General features: G+C 44.8%; 1 protein-coding gene across 4 annotated transcripts in view; it reads right to left on the bottom strand.

Annotated features, from left to right (window-relative positions):
• The window catches only part of Casp8 (caspase 8), a 41,860-nt gene that overhangs the window by 13,380 nt on the left and 13,605 nt on the right, over positions 1–14,875 (bottom strand). For all 4 annotated transcript variants that reach the window (XM_031367590.1, XM_031367589.1, XM_031367592.1 and 1 more), the window contains 6 exons: positions 10,850–11,182; positions 7,109–7,214; positions 5,127–5,265; positions 4,983–5,036; positions 2,471–2,535; positions 242–383 (listed from right to left, as the gene is read on the bottom strand). In XM_031367590.1, coding sequence (XP_031223450.1) covers positions 242–383; positions 2,471–2,535; positions 4,983–5,036; positions 5,127–5,265; positions 7,109–7,214; positions 10,850–11,154 — 811 coding nt within the window. In that variant the 5' untranslated portion in view covers positions 11,155–11,182. The remainder of the gene's footprint in view (positions 1–241; positions 384–2,470; positions 2,536–4,982; positions 5,037–5,126; positions 5,266–7,108; positions 7,215–10,849; positions 11,183–14,875) is intronic.

Genomic DNA, 14,875 nt, shown 5'->3' with positions numbered 1-14,875 from the left:
GGGAAATGGGAGAAGAAAGGTAGGAGGGTAGGACTGGAAGGAGGCAGCGGGACTGTGGTTGGGATGTAAAGTGAGTAAACAAAATTAATGAAAAAATGCTTGCTACATCTTCTTGAATTATAAATCTATTTTCTCAAAATATGGGGTCCTTTAAGTATAACCACTGTTCTCTCCTTTTTGGTTAAAGAAAGGTCCATAAGAATAAAATTTTCTCATGCGTCTCCTTTGGATCCTACCATACCTTTGTCATGGTCTGTTCCTTTTCGGTCCTTCATCTTGCTGAGGTGAGGTATGTCCTTCCGGGCCTTGCTGAAATCATAATTGTTGAAGATCAGGCAGAATCCCCGAGGTTTGTTTTTCATTTGATAAACTTTGTCTGAAATCTGGAAAACAAAAGCGGGATCCAGGAGCTGACTTCTGCAGATCAGACACTGGCTATGTAACAATCCCTAAGGAAGAGGTTGGATTGCTGCTCTGCCCCTCAGGGCCCCATAGGCTCCTCCCATTGCATGGCTTCTCCTGAGCTGCAGGGTAAGTAGGCCTGAACCTGCTGAATACCCTCTGTGTATCATATCACAGCCTATCAGTGTCCCTCACCATACAGAAGAGCTTCAGGCCACATGCCATCTGTGCCATCTGTGGGGACTACACTTTTAGGACTCTCAGTTCCCTCAAGGGTGATGTCTTGGGATGTCCCTCTATCACCTTGGGAATCTTTGGGTGGTCTACTCAGCTCATCTGTGTTTCTTGGCTAACAGCTGAGGGCTTGCCCTTCCCGAAGGATACGGTGCAGTCTCTGGGTGGTCAAAGCTGATGCCTTAACCCAGTGTCAAGGAACTCCATGGTGGGTGGAGAGCAAGGAGCTCCGTCAAGTTGTGTTTACCAAATCGTGACAGTAAAAACCAGAGGATGGACTAGAGAAATGGCTCAGCAGTTAAGAGCACTGACTGGTCTTCCAGAGGTCGAGAGTTAATTCCCGGCAAATCACATGGTGGCTCACAACCACGTAATGGGATCCGATCCCCTTTTCTGGTGTGTCTGAGGACAGCAACTGTGTGGTATACATAAAATAGGTAGTATACGTAAAATAAAATTCCGGTTATTTTCTGAGGGCTGCTTCAGGCTGAAATTACAGCATTTAGGTAAAAGCTTCTGCTATCTCCTGAAGAAAAGGACCCCAGGCTAGAAAGACGAATGCCAGCTCCCATGGCTTGAAAACTTTCGACTCTGGGCAACTCACCCAATCTCCTAGTAGCTTAATATGTTTTGTAACACGTCTGAGTTTCCCTTCATAGTGTACAAATCCTTGGCCTTTCAATATGTTTTCTATGACATACAGTACTTTATTAAGCACAAAGTATAGTCAGTATTTGTTACTATCCTAAGTTTCCAACTTACATTAATTTATTCAGATACTGTAATACTAACAGTCACTAAGTTAGTAACGTGGCATCTCCTCTGTTTGGAGAGGACAATGCTGTTGAATGCCAGTATGCTTCAGAGTAGCCCATGGAGTCGATGATCTTTGATTTCCTGACCGACAAAACCTGAGAGTCTTCTCAGGAGGCCATCCTAGTACAGATTCTATTCAGAGAGGGTAGGATTTCCTGTGCCTCCTGCCGCATGGAGGCTCATGGGCTGAGTCATAGTTGGTGAATTACTGAAGATTATAAATAGAAGCTATGTCCAGGAAGGAAATCTCTCTACATGCTTCCCTGAAACAAAAACTAAGACATGCTGAGATTCTACTTGTTGTCTAACACAAAGGAGAAAGTGCTTCATGGTGTTGGGCTAAAAGAGAAGACCTGCCAGAGAAACTCCTCCTGAAGCTTCCATCCCATCCCTCATATGCTATTATTTGTTGTTGTTGTTGTTGTTGTTTGAGACAGGGTTTCTCTGTGTAACCCTGGCTGTCCTGGAACTCACTTTATAGACCAGGCTGGCCTCGATCTCAGAAATCCGCCTGCCTCTGCCTCCCAAGTGCTGGGACTAAAGGTGTGTGCCACCACTGCCCAGCCCCATATGCTATTTTTAGCTAACACAGCTGCTAGAGGAGTGGGGAAGCCACACACACCCTCTCCCCTTCAGCAACCCCTTGAGCTCTCCCCTTGGCCTTATAATAAAATTACAGTCCAGTGTGATGGCCTATGCCTATAATCCTAGCACTTGGGAAGAAAAGGCAGGGGAATCAATTCAGGTTATGCTCAGCTACATAATGAGTTCAAAGCCAACCTGAGCTATGGGAGACACTGTCTCAAACCACAAACAAAGCAGTGACAAACAGTTTAACAGGAAGGAAACTGGAGAGGCCTTCTTTAACTGGTTCTTTTTTAGTTTATTTTTTTTTCCTCCAGAGTTCTCCAGATTTCCAAAAGGCTCTACCCTTTATTGGCTTATCAGCTGAAAAGGAACCAACAAAACCAAGAAAAAGAAACACCAATGCAAAGAGAGAGGGAGAGGATATACCTACCTGTGACTCACTGTCTTGTTCTCTTGGTGAGTCACACATTTCCTGCATTTTGAGGCATATCTCCTCTGTAGCAACCAAAAAAAAAAAAAAGTAACACTTAGGACAGCTTAAGGACCTTAAAACATTTTCAGAATGCAAGTGCATGCACATGTATGTACATGAATGTGTGCGTTCCTGCGTGTGTGTGTGTGTGTGTGTGTGTGTGTGTGTGTGTATGGTGTAGGGAGCTCTCATACTATGGCATGTGTGTGCGTGTATGTGGTATAGGGAGCTCTCATGCTATAGTGTGTGTATGTGTGTGTGTACATGCGCACGCGCGTGCGTGCACACATAGATCACAGAGGACTCTGTGGATTGGTTCCCTCCCTTCCTCCCTCTTACATGTGTTCCAGAGATCAAACTCAGATCAGCTGGCCTGTATGACAAACACATTACCTACTAAGGTGTTTCACCGGCCTCTAAGGTATTTTTAAAAATAAACATTGAAACTGTCTTGAACATATTTCAGAGATATTGATCTTGTAGGAAGGGCACTTACCATGCCTCTTGAAAACCAGCTGCAAGTTGCCTCATCGGCTAGGCGGTTATTGATAAAAGCATGAGCTCAGGATGAGCAACTGAGTCAAACATACTAAAGATACTTGGAAAGAGCTGGGCTCAGGCATGCAAGGATGGAAGAGAGAACTGGCTCCCTTGCTCAGGCTCAGTCTTTAAAGGAAGGTGATTCTCGGGCTGGAGAGATGGCTCAGCTGTTAAGACCTTAGCATTTTTACAGAGGACCAGAGATTCCCAACACCCACATGGTGGCTCACAACCATCTGTAACTCCAGTTCCAGGGGATCTGATGCTGTCTTCTGACGAATGCAGTATATGCACAAATGCAGTGTACATAAACTCATTTAGCCACACATGTGTACACATAAATTTAAAATAGAGTGATCCAAAATATATTACGCAACAAACACAACAGTGAAAACATAAGAGATATTATCAATATTAATATTTACAGAGTAGTAATGATGTTTTAATTTTCTCTGAATTTAAAAATTGCCCCCCAGAAGAGCATAGAAAACTTTTATAATCAGAATATTAGATTAATCAAAAATTTGGAGGGGACTAGAGAGCTGCTCAGTAGTTAAGAGCACTGGCTGCTCTTGCAGAGGGTGCAGATTAGGTTCCCAGCACCCACATAGCAGCTCACAACCATCTGTAACTTCAGCTTCAGGAGATCTGATGCCCTCTTCCAGCCTTCATGGGTACCTACACTCATGTACACATGTTTTGACACATACACATAGTTGAAAAATAAATCAAATTTTAAAAATAAGTAAAAAAATTGAAAGAGCCAGATGTTGTAGCACACACCTTTAACCCCAGCACTTGGAAAGCAGAGAGACACAGACGGATCTTTATGAGTTGGAGGCCAGCCTGTTCTACTTAGCAAGTTCCAGGCTAGCAAGCTACAAAGGGAGACCCTGTATAGTGGTTTGAATAGATATGGCCCTCATAGACTCGTGTGTTTGAATGTGGGGCCCATGGTGAGTGGTACTATTAGGAGGTATGGCCTTGTTGGAGGAAGTGTATTACTGTGGAGGTGGGCCTTTAGATCTCACATATGCCCAAGCTATGCCCAGTGACAGTCTTCTTGCTGCCTTAGGATCAAGATGTAGGATTCTTAGCTCCATATCCAGCGCCATGTCTTCCTGCTCTGCCGTGTCTCACAATGGCAATAATGGACTGAACCTCTGAAACTGTAAGCCAGCCCCAGTTAAATATTTTCTTTTATAAGAGTTGCCTTGGTCATGGTGTCTCTTCACAGTAATAGAACCATAACTGAGACACCCTGTCTCAAACAACAAAACCTTGAAGGAACCCTTCTGTTTGTTCTAGGTAGTTTCCTAGGTAAGAAAACAGAGGGCTGGACGAATTCCCTTCTGGGATTCGATAGGCAACTTGGCTTGAGCATCCCAAGATGAGGCAGGCGGACAATGGAGGAACTCAGGTGTATGTGGACCTGGGATCCTGGACTTAACAGGAGACAAAAAGGACTATGCACAGTTGGCTGGGGAGCCTCTCACAGAGCAAAGAAACTTGAAGAAACTTGATTAAGAATGTTGATTAAGATCCTAACACTTGAGACAGAAGCAGGTAGATTTCTGTGATTTCAAGGCCAGGCTGGTCTACATAGAGTTCCAAGACAACCAGGACTATATAGAAAAACCCTGTCTCAACAAAACACAACAAAACAAAAGAATTCAGGAAAATAATTTGAATCTAGCTCCTCACAACTCTCTTCAGAAGCAAAAGTCAGAGCAGAGTTAAGACCCTCTTACAGAGTAACTGTGAGTTCACTTCAGATGTTTCCATGGGGCTTTCAGAGAGCTGCAGAGGTGACAAGAAGTCACTGAACTTTCATCTTAATCAGGATGTGGCAGAAGGTGGTGGGAAGAAGGCAAGAGGAAGTCGGAAATCAAGCACCTCAGAATCTAAGAAGTGTATCTGTACACATTACCATCCAAAACTGAAACTGACAATTCTTCCCTTCCTTCAAGGCTCATTCTTCTCTCTGAATTGAAAAAAAAAAAAAAAAAAGAACTTGATCAGAAACAACTGTTACCCCGAGGGCTTTGCCAACTCACAGCTCTTGACTAGCTACCTGTGCTTGATCTTTCGTAATCCTCGATCTTCCCCAGCAGGCTCCTGTTGACCTGGCCACAGATTGATTTTAGGGTTTCCAATTTATTTTCTGCCAGCATGGCCCTCTTCTCCATTTCTACGAAAACCTCCAGCAGGCTCTGGGGAGGAGAGCGAAAGCACAAACGAATGGCTTGAGTGCACAGGCGTAGGGATCGGGGGCTTCGTTTAGTCTCCGCTTTTTCCAAGCTAAGGGCCCAGCCTTATTTCTCAAGTAGATCCCACCCCCCTCCAAGCACATGATGATCTCTCACAGTTGACAGTAATCAGGAAGGCCTAAAAGTATTTAAATGGGAGGAGAGGTCCTTGGTCCTATGAAGGCTCAATAGATGCCCCAGTGCAGGGGAATCAAGGGTGGGGAGGAGAGGGTTGGTGGGTGAGTGGAGGAACACCCTCATAGAAGCAGGGGGAGGGAGGATGGGATAGGGAGTTTCCGGGAGTGGGGGAAACCAGGAAAGGGGATAACATTGAAATATAAATAAAGAAAATATCCAATTAAAAATTTTTTCTTATATCAAAAAAAAGATGGAAAAATGAATGAACCATGTTGGTGTCACCCATCCCCAGGCCTTGTTCTCAAACAGTATGAGAATGCCTTCATCTATGGTCTAGCCTGAGGAATGTGGATGGGGCGGTCCTGGAGACTGCATTAGACCTGGTATTGCCCCTGGTACCTTAGCTACCTCTAAACCTTAGTTAATACACATAGAGTCACATGCACCAAACACAGAGAGAGAGAGATGCCACACACTTGTGTTCACGTATTCCCTAAATAAATGCACAGAGATATATTTGGACAAAGCATACATCAAATTGAGACCATATACCATACAGCACACAAAGACACACTGCTAAACAGAGTGAGAGAAACCCACACACACAGGTACCACACATATATAGACTCAGACCAACAGAGAAGCCACACAGAAGTACACACACTCAGGCACCTACACAACACATATACATAAGAAACACCCACAATATACACAACATGTAGACACAGACACATACATCATACAACCTACTCGTAAAGACACATAATGCACACTGGGATAGGGGTAGGAGGGGACGACAAACAAGCAAACATGACGAGTTTCAAGGGCAGCAGAAGTAGGGAAATGTGACCTTGGGCCACCTTTTCTTCCCTGGCCCTGCTGGGTCCCATGTGTTGTTGAACTGGACAACTTGCTCTCTCAGGCTCCTGGCTCTGCCTGGTGGCTAAGCAGTAACACTTCACTGTGCAGAGGCACTAGAGTCATGCCTACTGTTCCTATCTAACAACTTTCTTCCAGTGAGAACACAGGGGCTGAGGGATAGCTCGGCGGACAGAGTGCTTGCTTACGGAGCAGAAAGTGCTGAGTTCCACATCCTGGAACCACATTAACCAGGAGGCGTGGCACATGTCAGTAATCCCAACACCCAGGAGGTAAAGGCAAGAAGATCATAGGTTTAAGGTCAACCTTGGCTACTGTGATACTTGTATATGGTTGGCCCAGGGAGCAGCACTGTTAAGAGGTATGGCCTTGTTGGAGTAGGGGTGGCCTTGTGGGTGTGGGCATTAATATCCTTGTCCTAGCTGCCTAGGAGCTAGTATTCTGCTAGCAGCCTTCAGATGAAGATGTAGAACTCTCAGCTCCTCCTATACCATGTTTGCCTGGATACTGCCATGTTCACACCTTGATGATAATGGACTGAACCTCTGAAACTATAAGCCAGCCCCAATTAAATGTCCTTATAAGAGTTGCCTTGGTCATGGTGTTTGTTCAAAGCAGTAAAACCCTACTAAGACAGCTAAATAGCAAGTTTGGATTTTAGCCTGGGCTACATGATACCATGTCTCAAAACAACAACAATAACACAACCTTGAATACTGTTTATAGTTAGCAAGGCTCTCTGGTCTCAGAAACCCCAGAGGTGACCCATCTTCAGGAGACTAGGTCTTACCAAGTGATCTTCCATCTTACATTTGGGGATATCATCATTCAAAAAGAACTGAAAAGATCTCAAATCCGACTTGCTCATTTCTTCTGAGAGCTTAAAGAGCATGACCCTGTGGCAGGAAACAGAGGCACTTTAGAAACACGTTCTAGATCATTTCTTACCACTACACAGTTACTGCAGGCCTCACTCTCAGGGCCTCCTTAAAACAGCTGACTATTCCTGACTGGCAAGCCTCAGGAGGAGTCTACAGAGTCAGGTCCAACCAACCCACCTAAGTGAAATGCCGCTCTAAGAATTGAGCAAACAGGGACACCTCAGAAAAATACCAAGAAGCCAGGAATGTCCATTAAGCTTAAAGTCAGGGAGCTTCAAAAGAGTTTATGAATAAACATCCATCCCCAGGAGATGCCCCAACTGCAGGGAGTAACACCCCGTTCCAGGAACCATCCCAGCAGTAGTGAGGGGCGGATCTCTCACCACCCCTTCTAAGTGCAAAAGGTATCTCCTCACCTGGGGCACAAAGGGCAATGGACACAAAGAACAATGAGCTCCACCAATGAGAAATAACCAACTCATGCAGTAAACTAAAACCTATGTTCTGAAAGGGTATAAAGAGTGTGTGCTTTTGTCCTTCAGGGTCACCTTTGCCCCGATTGTGGAACTACCCCAGTATACTGGATCATTAAACCTCTTGCTTATTGCATCAATCTCCATCTCTGTGTCTTTGTGAGTGGGACATCCTGGACATAAGACTTGGCTCTCTGGATCTTACACCACCACCTTTGTATTCTGACTAACTTTAACTAAAAGAATCTCACTGCTCCTATGTCAATATAAAAATCAAGCTCCAGATGTAAGGATTTGGAGAAATTATATTCTCCATGGTGCATATCAGAGCTGACTCCCATCTAAGCACTGGTCTGTGTTCTCTCAGGAGGAAGGCTGAATATCTGGTTCTAGAATAAAAGGGACTCTGAACACACAGACACAATCACAGACACACACACACACACACACACACACACACAGATGCACGCACACGCACACGCCTCCTTCCACTCTCACCAACACCAAAGGCTCTCAACGCAACCAGCTGCCCTGTGCTCCCCTCACGGTACATTCCCTGTGTTGCGTTGCAGGCATCCACCGCCCACCTGAAATCACAACAGGTTGCTGGGGTGTCTTCAGAGGTCTGTTCTCCCACTGAACCTTCATTCATTCCCCCCAGAAAGAACTCACATATGGCAACAGCCTGTTTATAAACTGCCCAAGTCCCCTAATGACTTAACCCATGCCTTTTTCACTTTCATTCACCTGAGATTTGTGAGGCAGGGGGAGGCGGGGAAGGGACCCCAGACTACAAACACATCTTGTAGGCAGGGCAAAATTTTGTGGGTGGGCCGGGGTCTCCATCCCTCCACTGGAAGTCCTGCTTGACAACTGGAGGTGGCCACTTCCAGGCCAGGCAAGATGTGTTTGTCCATGGCTAGGCCCTTGCTGCTTCCCACCTGCTTGTATATGCATATGGAACCCTTCTGTGGCTTTAAGTGTGAGCCACCAAGATGCATGCCACCAATGTGTGAATCTGCCTTCTTATTAATCCAGGCCTGCAGTCTCAGTTTTTAAGTTCCTGAGAATTCACCCTGAGGCATGGGTAAGGCAAAGTATTTCCGGCTTCTCTCTCTCTCTCTTTTTTTTTTTCCCCTGGTTTTTCAAGACAGGGTTTCTCTGAATAGCCCTGGCTATCCTGGAACTCACTTTGTAGACCAGGCTGGCCTCGAACTCAGAAATCCACCTGCCTCTGCCTCCCAAGTGCTGGGACTAAAGGTGTGCGGCACCACTGCCTGGCCCAGCTTATTTCAAGAGGCGAGAAAACATCCCTGAAAGTGAGCACACCTCTAGACTTCATTTCCCCTCCCCTTGCCCAGCCCAGGGGCAGTCTGGGTGGTTCCTTTCCCAGATTAGACAGAGACTCTCTTAGAAGTCATCATTACCCACAGTCCTGTCTGTTACAATTTGTTACATCAGATGCAAGAACATGTATAAATGTGTGACTACTTACAATGTTACTAAGAGGTTACCTGGGGAAAGGGCAGCAATGCTTTGTTGTTTTTTCCAGAGCCCCGTCCTTAGCTGGTCCACAGAGCCTGCTGGAATCCTGGTTTATTCTCCTTAGTGTCCCCAGACTCACTATTTTAAACCTACAGTGTTTTAACTTTCTTTAACAAGAAGGAAGAGGGAGAAGACTACAATATTTATTTGAAACCCTGCTTGCAGACAGGAGCCTAACATTAACTGTCTTCTGAGACACTTCATCCAGCAACTGACAGATTCAGAGACCCACAACCAAACATCAGGCAGAGCTCGGGGAGTCTTGTGGAAGAGTAGGGGAAAGGATTGAATGAACCTGAGAAGGGTCAAGGAGACCACAAGAAGACCTACAGAGTCAACTAACCAGCACCCCTGGAGGCTTACAGAGACCGAACCACCAACCAAAGAGCTTTTGGGGCTGGACCTAGGCTCCATGTAGCATATGTGCAGCTTGGTCTTCATGTGGGTCCTCCAATAACTGGAACAGGCACAGAGTGGTGAGGGAAGCGCCTGGCTAGGACTCAGTAGCCTTTGGATTCCTTCCCTCTAGCTGGGTTGCTTTGTCTGGCCTCAGTGAGAGAGGATGCACTTAGTCTCCTGCAGTGACTCACTACTTATACCAGGGCAGGCTGTGAGCTGGGGGAGGGAGAAGGGCGGTGGGAGGGCGGGGCTGGGAGGAGAAGAAGGAGGGGGACTTTGATTAGGATGTAAAATAAATATAAATAAATAATGAAAAAAAAAAGCAAGACAAAACCAACCAAACAAAGCTCTGATGGCTCTTCCAAGCCCACAGGTCCGATTCCCAACACAACTGTCTGTAACTCTATGACCAGGTGATTTAATGCCCTCTTCTGGCCTCTGTAGGAAGCCTACATGCAAATGTACAGACACATAGGCGAGCAAAATACCCATGTCGTAAAATAAAAATTTAAAAATCTTTAAAAAAAAAAAACAACAAATCTCATTATCAGCGTACCAGAAGGTATGCTTCACTTTGAAAACTAAAAATTTTTAAATTATACACTGTGGTGGTTTGAATGAACAGTGTCCTTCCTAGGCTTACGGATTCGAACACTGGGTCCCCAGGCTGTCAGAGAGCTGTTAGGCTCCCGTGGGGCTTTTAGAATGCAGAGCTTTGCAAGAGGAAGCACATCACAAGGGACTGACTTTGAGGGGGGTTTGGCCTCACCCGACTTGCCGGTGACATTTTCCCTTTCCTGTGAGCATGGCAGAAGTGAATTCTCAGCTCCCTGATCCTGCCGCCCTGACTGCTTGTTGCCATGTTATCTCTGTCATTATCAGCACTCTGGAACTGTAATCCAACATAAACTCTTCTATAAATTGCTTTTGGTCATGGTATTTTACCACAGCAGGAGCAAAGCAACTACTACACATAGCTCTTGAATCATCTTCCCCCACACTGGCCTCTCTCAGCCTCCTGCACCCAACTCCCTTTTCCTCCTCATAAGTCCCTCTCTGTACCACGCGGCATGAAAGATATATTATTTTATGGCTTTAGCATGTTTCTCTGAATTATAGACTTAGACCCTAAATGTCTTCATTTGGCCCAAGTCACTTCACGCACATGCCAGCCGCGGGGCATGCCCCTTCAGCCCACATTTCCCAGTCTCCTACCACAGCCTTTGTACTCACCTGTAGGCAGAAACCTGGGCATTGCCTAGAACCTGCAGCTCCCTCACCATCTCCTCTCGGCTGCTGTCTAGGATGTTAATCAGCAGGTCCCACCGACTGATGAGGAAAAGCAGCTCCTTCAAGAAAGACAGATTGCTTTCCTCCAGCATCCCCTTCTCCTGCAGCCTCTGAAATAGCATCAACGTATCCTTGATGGACTCCTGCTTCCTCTGGGGGATGTAATCCAAGCACAGGAACTTGAGGGCAGCCAGTTCTTCACTGCCCAGTTGTTCAGCAATAGCATAAAGACAATTCTGGAAATCCATGCTTATCCAGGGGAAGGAGAGCAGTAACCTGGGTCAACACAAGATGCTAATGATCAAGTGAGGAAACGATCAAGTGTCAGCTACCAGCTTGTTTCCTGTCCAGAGCTAACTGCATCTACCATATCCTAGACACTTTAGAGGGCAAAAAAAACGGAGAATAACAAGAAACAAAACAGGAAGTTCCTGCTTCTCAGGAGCTTTTGTTTAGGGAGGCGAATCTACAGAAAGCCACTGGTCAGAGAGTCACCTCCTGGGTGCCATAACAGTCTTGGGAATAGGGATTCCTGTGGGCAAGAGTGAAGGGGACCGGCCTCGGTCTCCTTCCTCCGTGGGTATTCACGAACTGGGATAAATGAGTCCTGGGAAGGCAAACGGTTAATAAGGAAAGACACAGACGCCAGGTAGATGTGATAAGAGAGAGCGCTTTACTGAAATTCACTCAGTATTTATAGTTACGCTAGGAACCAGACCCAGAGGAAATCGAAAGTTGCCCATCTAACATAAACACGAGAAAATCCATTAACACCAGACCAGAAGGAGATCTTGAAAGGAAGATCTGGTAAACCTTTAACATAAGCATGAGACCTGCTAAGTCTTTGATCTAAGGAGCAGCAGTCAGGGTTCCACACAGCGGGTGTCTAGCCCCAGCTTCCAGCCTGTCGGGGAGTCATTCCCAAGCAAAAGCGGGGGAAGGAGTCCACACAAGAGACCTTTGGGGAGGAGGCAAGAAAAGCAATTCTTAAAGGAAAAGTGCCTTTAAGAACAAAATGTGGCCGGGCGGTGGTGGCGCGCGCCTTTAATCCCAGCACTTGGGAGGCAGAGGCAGGTGGATTTCTGAGATCGAGGCCAGCCTGGTCTACAGAGTGAGTTCCAGGACAGCCAGGGCTACACAGAGAAACCCTGTCTCGAAAAACCGAAAAAAAAAAAAAAGAACAAAATGTGGACAGACACCAGAGTTCAGTAGAACAACCCCAAAGAGGCTAGAGTAGATTGTTGGTGACTCTGCAGGAGGATAGTAAGAGTCATGGCTAGGAACATGGGCTCCTCCTAGATGGAAACCTGGCTATACCACTGGCCACTCTGCCTTCGGAAGCTGCTGCCTCAGAGTATTTTAAGTGTCTCTGTGTGTAAAATGAGGGGTAGAAGGCTACCTCTCTCCTGAAGCTGTGAATCTGAGGTAACATCAAATAACGCTCAGCTACTAACAATCACCGAAACCACACCAACCTCCAAGAAAGAGGAAGCCCTGGTCATGGGGCCTGCCTCAGTTTGCTGCTATGGTAAAAACACGACCAAACGCAACTTGGAGAGGAAAAAGTTCATTTAGCATCCATCACCCAAGGAAGTCAGGGCAGGAAGCTGGAGACAGAAACGGATGCAGAGAACGGAGGAGTGGTGCTCACTGGCTTGTTCCTTATAACTCGCTCCACCTCTCTTCCTGTGCCACCCAAGACCATCAGCGGCACTGCCCACAGTGAGCAGGGCCCTCCACATCAATCATGATCAAGAAAATATATCACGGACCTGCCCACTACAGCCTTCGAAATTCCATAAAAAAAAATGTTTTAAAGAAAGAATTCTCTATCACTTGACAACAAGCCAAGGAAATTGTGAGACAGCGTCCTACTTGCTCATTCTATAACCGAACTCCATTAACCTACAGGAAGTAACCCTAAAGGTATATAGAGAAATGGCATTTGACAAATGGATGTCTTCCATTTTACAGAGTTTGGTAAACTAATATATATATCATACAATAAACACATATTCAGGATTTCAGTGGACAACTGCTTTAGCTTCAGAAAAGGCTGATTGTGTAATTACACATTTGCTAGATGGTATGGCCATTATGGAGTGACTCATACAAATTAAAACAGATAATGGTCCAACATACGTGTCTAGTAAGACGAAAAAAGTTTTTAACATATTATAATATAAAACATGTTTCAGGCATATCACATAATTCTACAGGACAAGCAATTGTGGAAAGATCTAATTGTGCTCTAAAAGAAATGCTTAACAGACAAAAGGCGGTAACAAAGACCCACAGAAATAGATTAAATAGTGTTTTATTAACCTTAAATGTTTTAAATGCTAATGAACAAAAAACCATGGCTGCTGAAAGACATTGGATTGTGGGGAAAAAAAACTGCTGAACTAGATCAGCCTGTTTATTTTAAGGATATTCTAACATCAGAATAAAAACAGGAGCTGGGCAGTGGTGGCACACACCTTTAGTCCCAGCACTTGGGAGGCAGAGGCAGGTGGATTTCTGAGTTCGAGGCCAACCTGGTCTACAGAGTGAGTTCCAGGACTCGGAAAACCAAAAAAGAATAAAAACAAGAAATGTAATACTCTGGGGGAGAGGTTATACCTAAATTTCCATAGGAAAAAAAAGCTATGGGTTCCTTCCAAGTTGATAAAAATCAGACATGACAAAGGGAAACCCCCCCCAAAGACCTTGGCTACAGACACGAAGGAAATTGACAAGATCAACAAGATAGGTGATGGCAGGAAAATTGTTGTTTGATTATGTGATCAAACTAACCTCTAAACAAAGGCAGTTGTCTTTCTTTACTGATCTTCCTTAATTAATCTGTGCACCCTGCACGTTCCATATGAATGTCTTTACAGAGCCATGTGTTGCTTATAAGGTTTGTATATTGCAGAATACAATACAGAAAGAGGAGAGAGACGGCCCTGACTAGATTCACACTTTGAGATGCTGAGATTCTGGGACCTTCCATTCCAGCTCCTTGGGTGATTCTACCTCAACCACATCGAAGCTGTTTCGTCTAGAGACTTGCTTCCAGGACATTTCCAGAACAGCTAGCTCTCCCATCCAGCCTTTCAGACTGTTACAGTCAGGACTTCAGCTAAGCCCTAAACTCTCTCAGTACGTAGAGAATGGAAGGCAAATGACGCCAGCTAGTCCTCCTTTGACAAGACCAACTTTCCTATCCCAGAAGGGAATTCTTCACCCCAATTCAGCTAGAAGCAAACAAAAGAAGAGCGTTGTCCCAGTCCCTTAGGTTGGAGTGGATGGGTCTAGCTATTTGATAAATTATAGCTATATTGTCATTTTAATGGATAACTTACAAATGTTGTGACTTTGGACAGGGAGGAAACTAGAGAGTTTAGACTCATGGATTTCTAAACCTTTCCTTTCCTCTTCTCTACCCTTCCTTCTTAGGTAAAGAGAGGGAGGTGGAAAGGAAGGGGGAGGGATATAGTAGTGTCATAGAAATTAGACAAATAGACATAGGATGTTAAATTTACTCATAAACAAACCATCATATAGCCATAATCTTATATTTGTAGAAACTTTATATTTAATACAAAATTGAACTTTTAATCTCTTACATCAGTATATATATATATATATATATATATATATATATAGTTTTAAGGTTTTTATTGGTATAAATCTTTGTATACTAATGCAAAATTTAAAATTAATATTGTTACTCTTAGATAGGCATTGTGCCTATGCAACTCATTTAAGAATACAAGACTTAAAATACACCCAAGAAGAGTAGACGACAGGAGATAATCAAACTCAGGGCTGAAATCAACAAAATAGAAACAAAAAAGTATACAAACAATCAACAGGACGCAGTACAACAAGAAAGAGAAGAGAAGAGGAGAGGAGAGGAGAGGAGAGGAGAGGAGAGGAGAGGAAAGGAGAGAGGAGGAGAGGAGATGAGAGGAGAAGAGAGGA

Source organism: Mastomys coucha, unplaced genomic scaffold (assembly GCF_008632895.1).
Source record: "Mastomys coucha isolate ucsf_1 unplaced genomic scaffold, UCSF_Mcou_1 pScaffold14, whole genome shotgun sequence".
In the NCBI taxonomy this organism is placed as follows: domain Eukaryota; kingdom Metazoa; phylum Chordata; class Mammalia; order Rodentia; family Muridae; genus Mastomys; species Mastomys coucha.
This window is presented reverse-complemented; position numbering and strand designations above follow the sequence as displayed.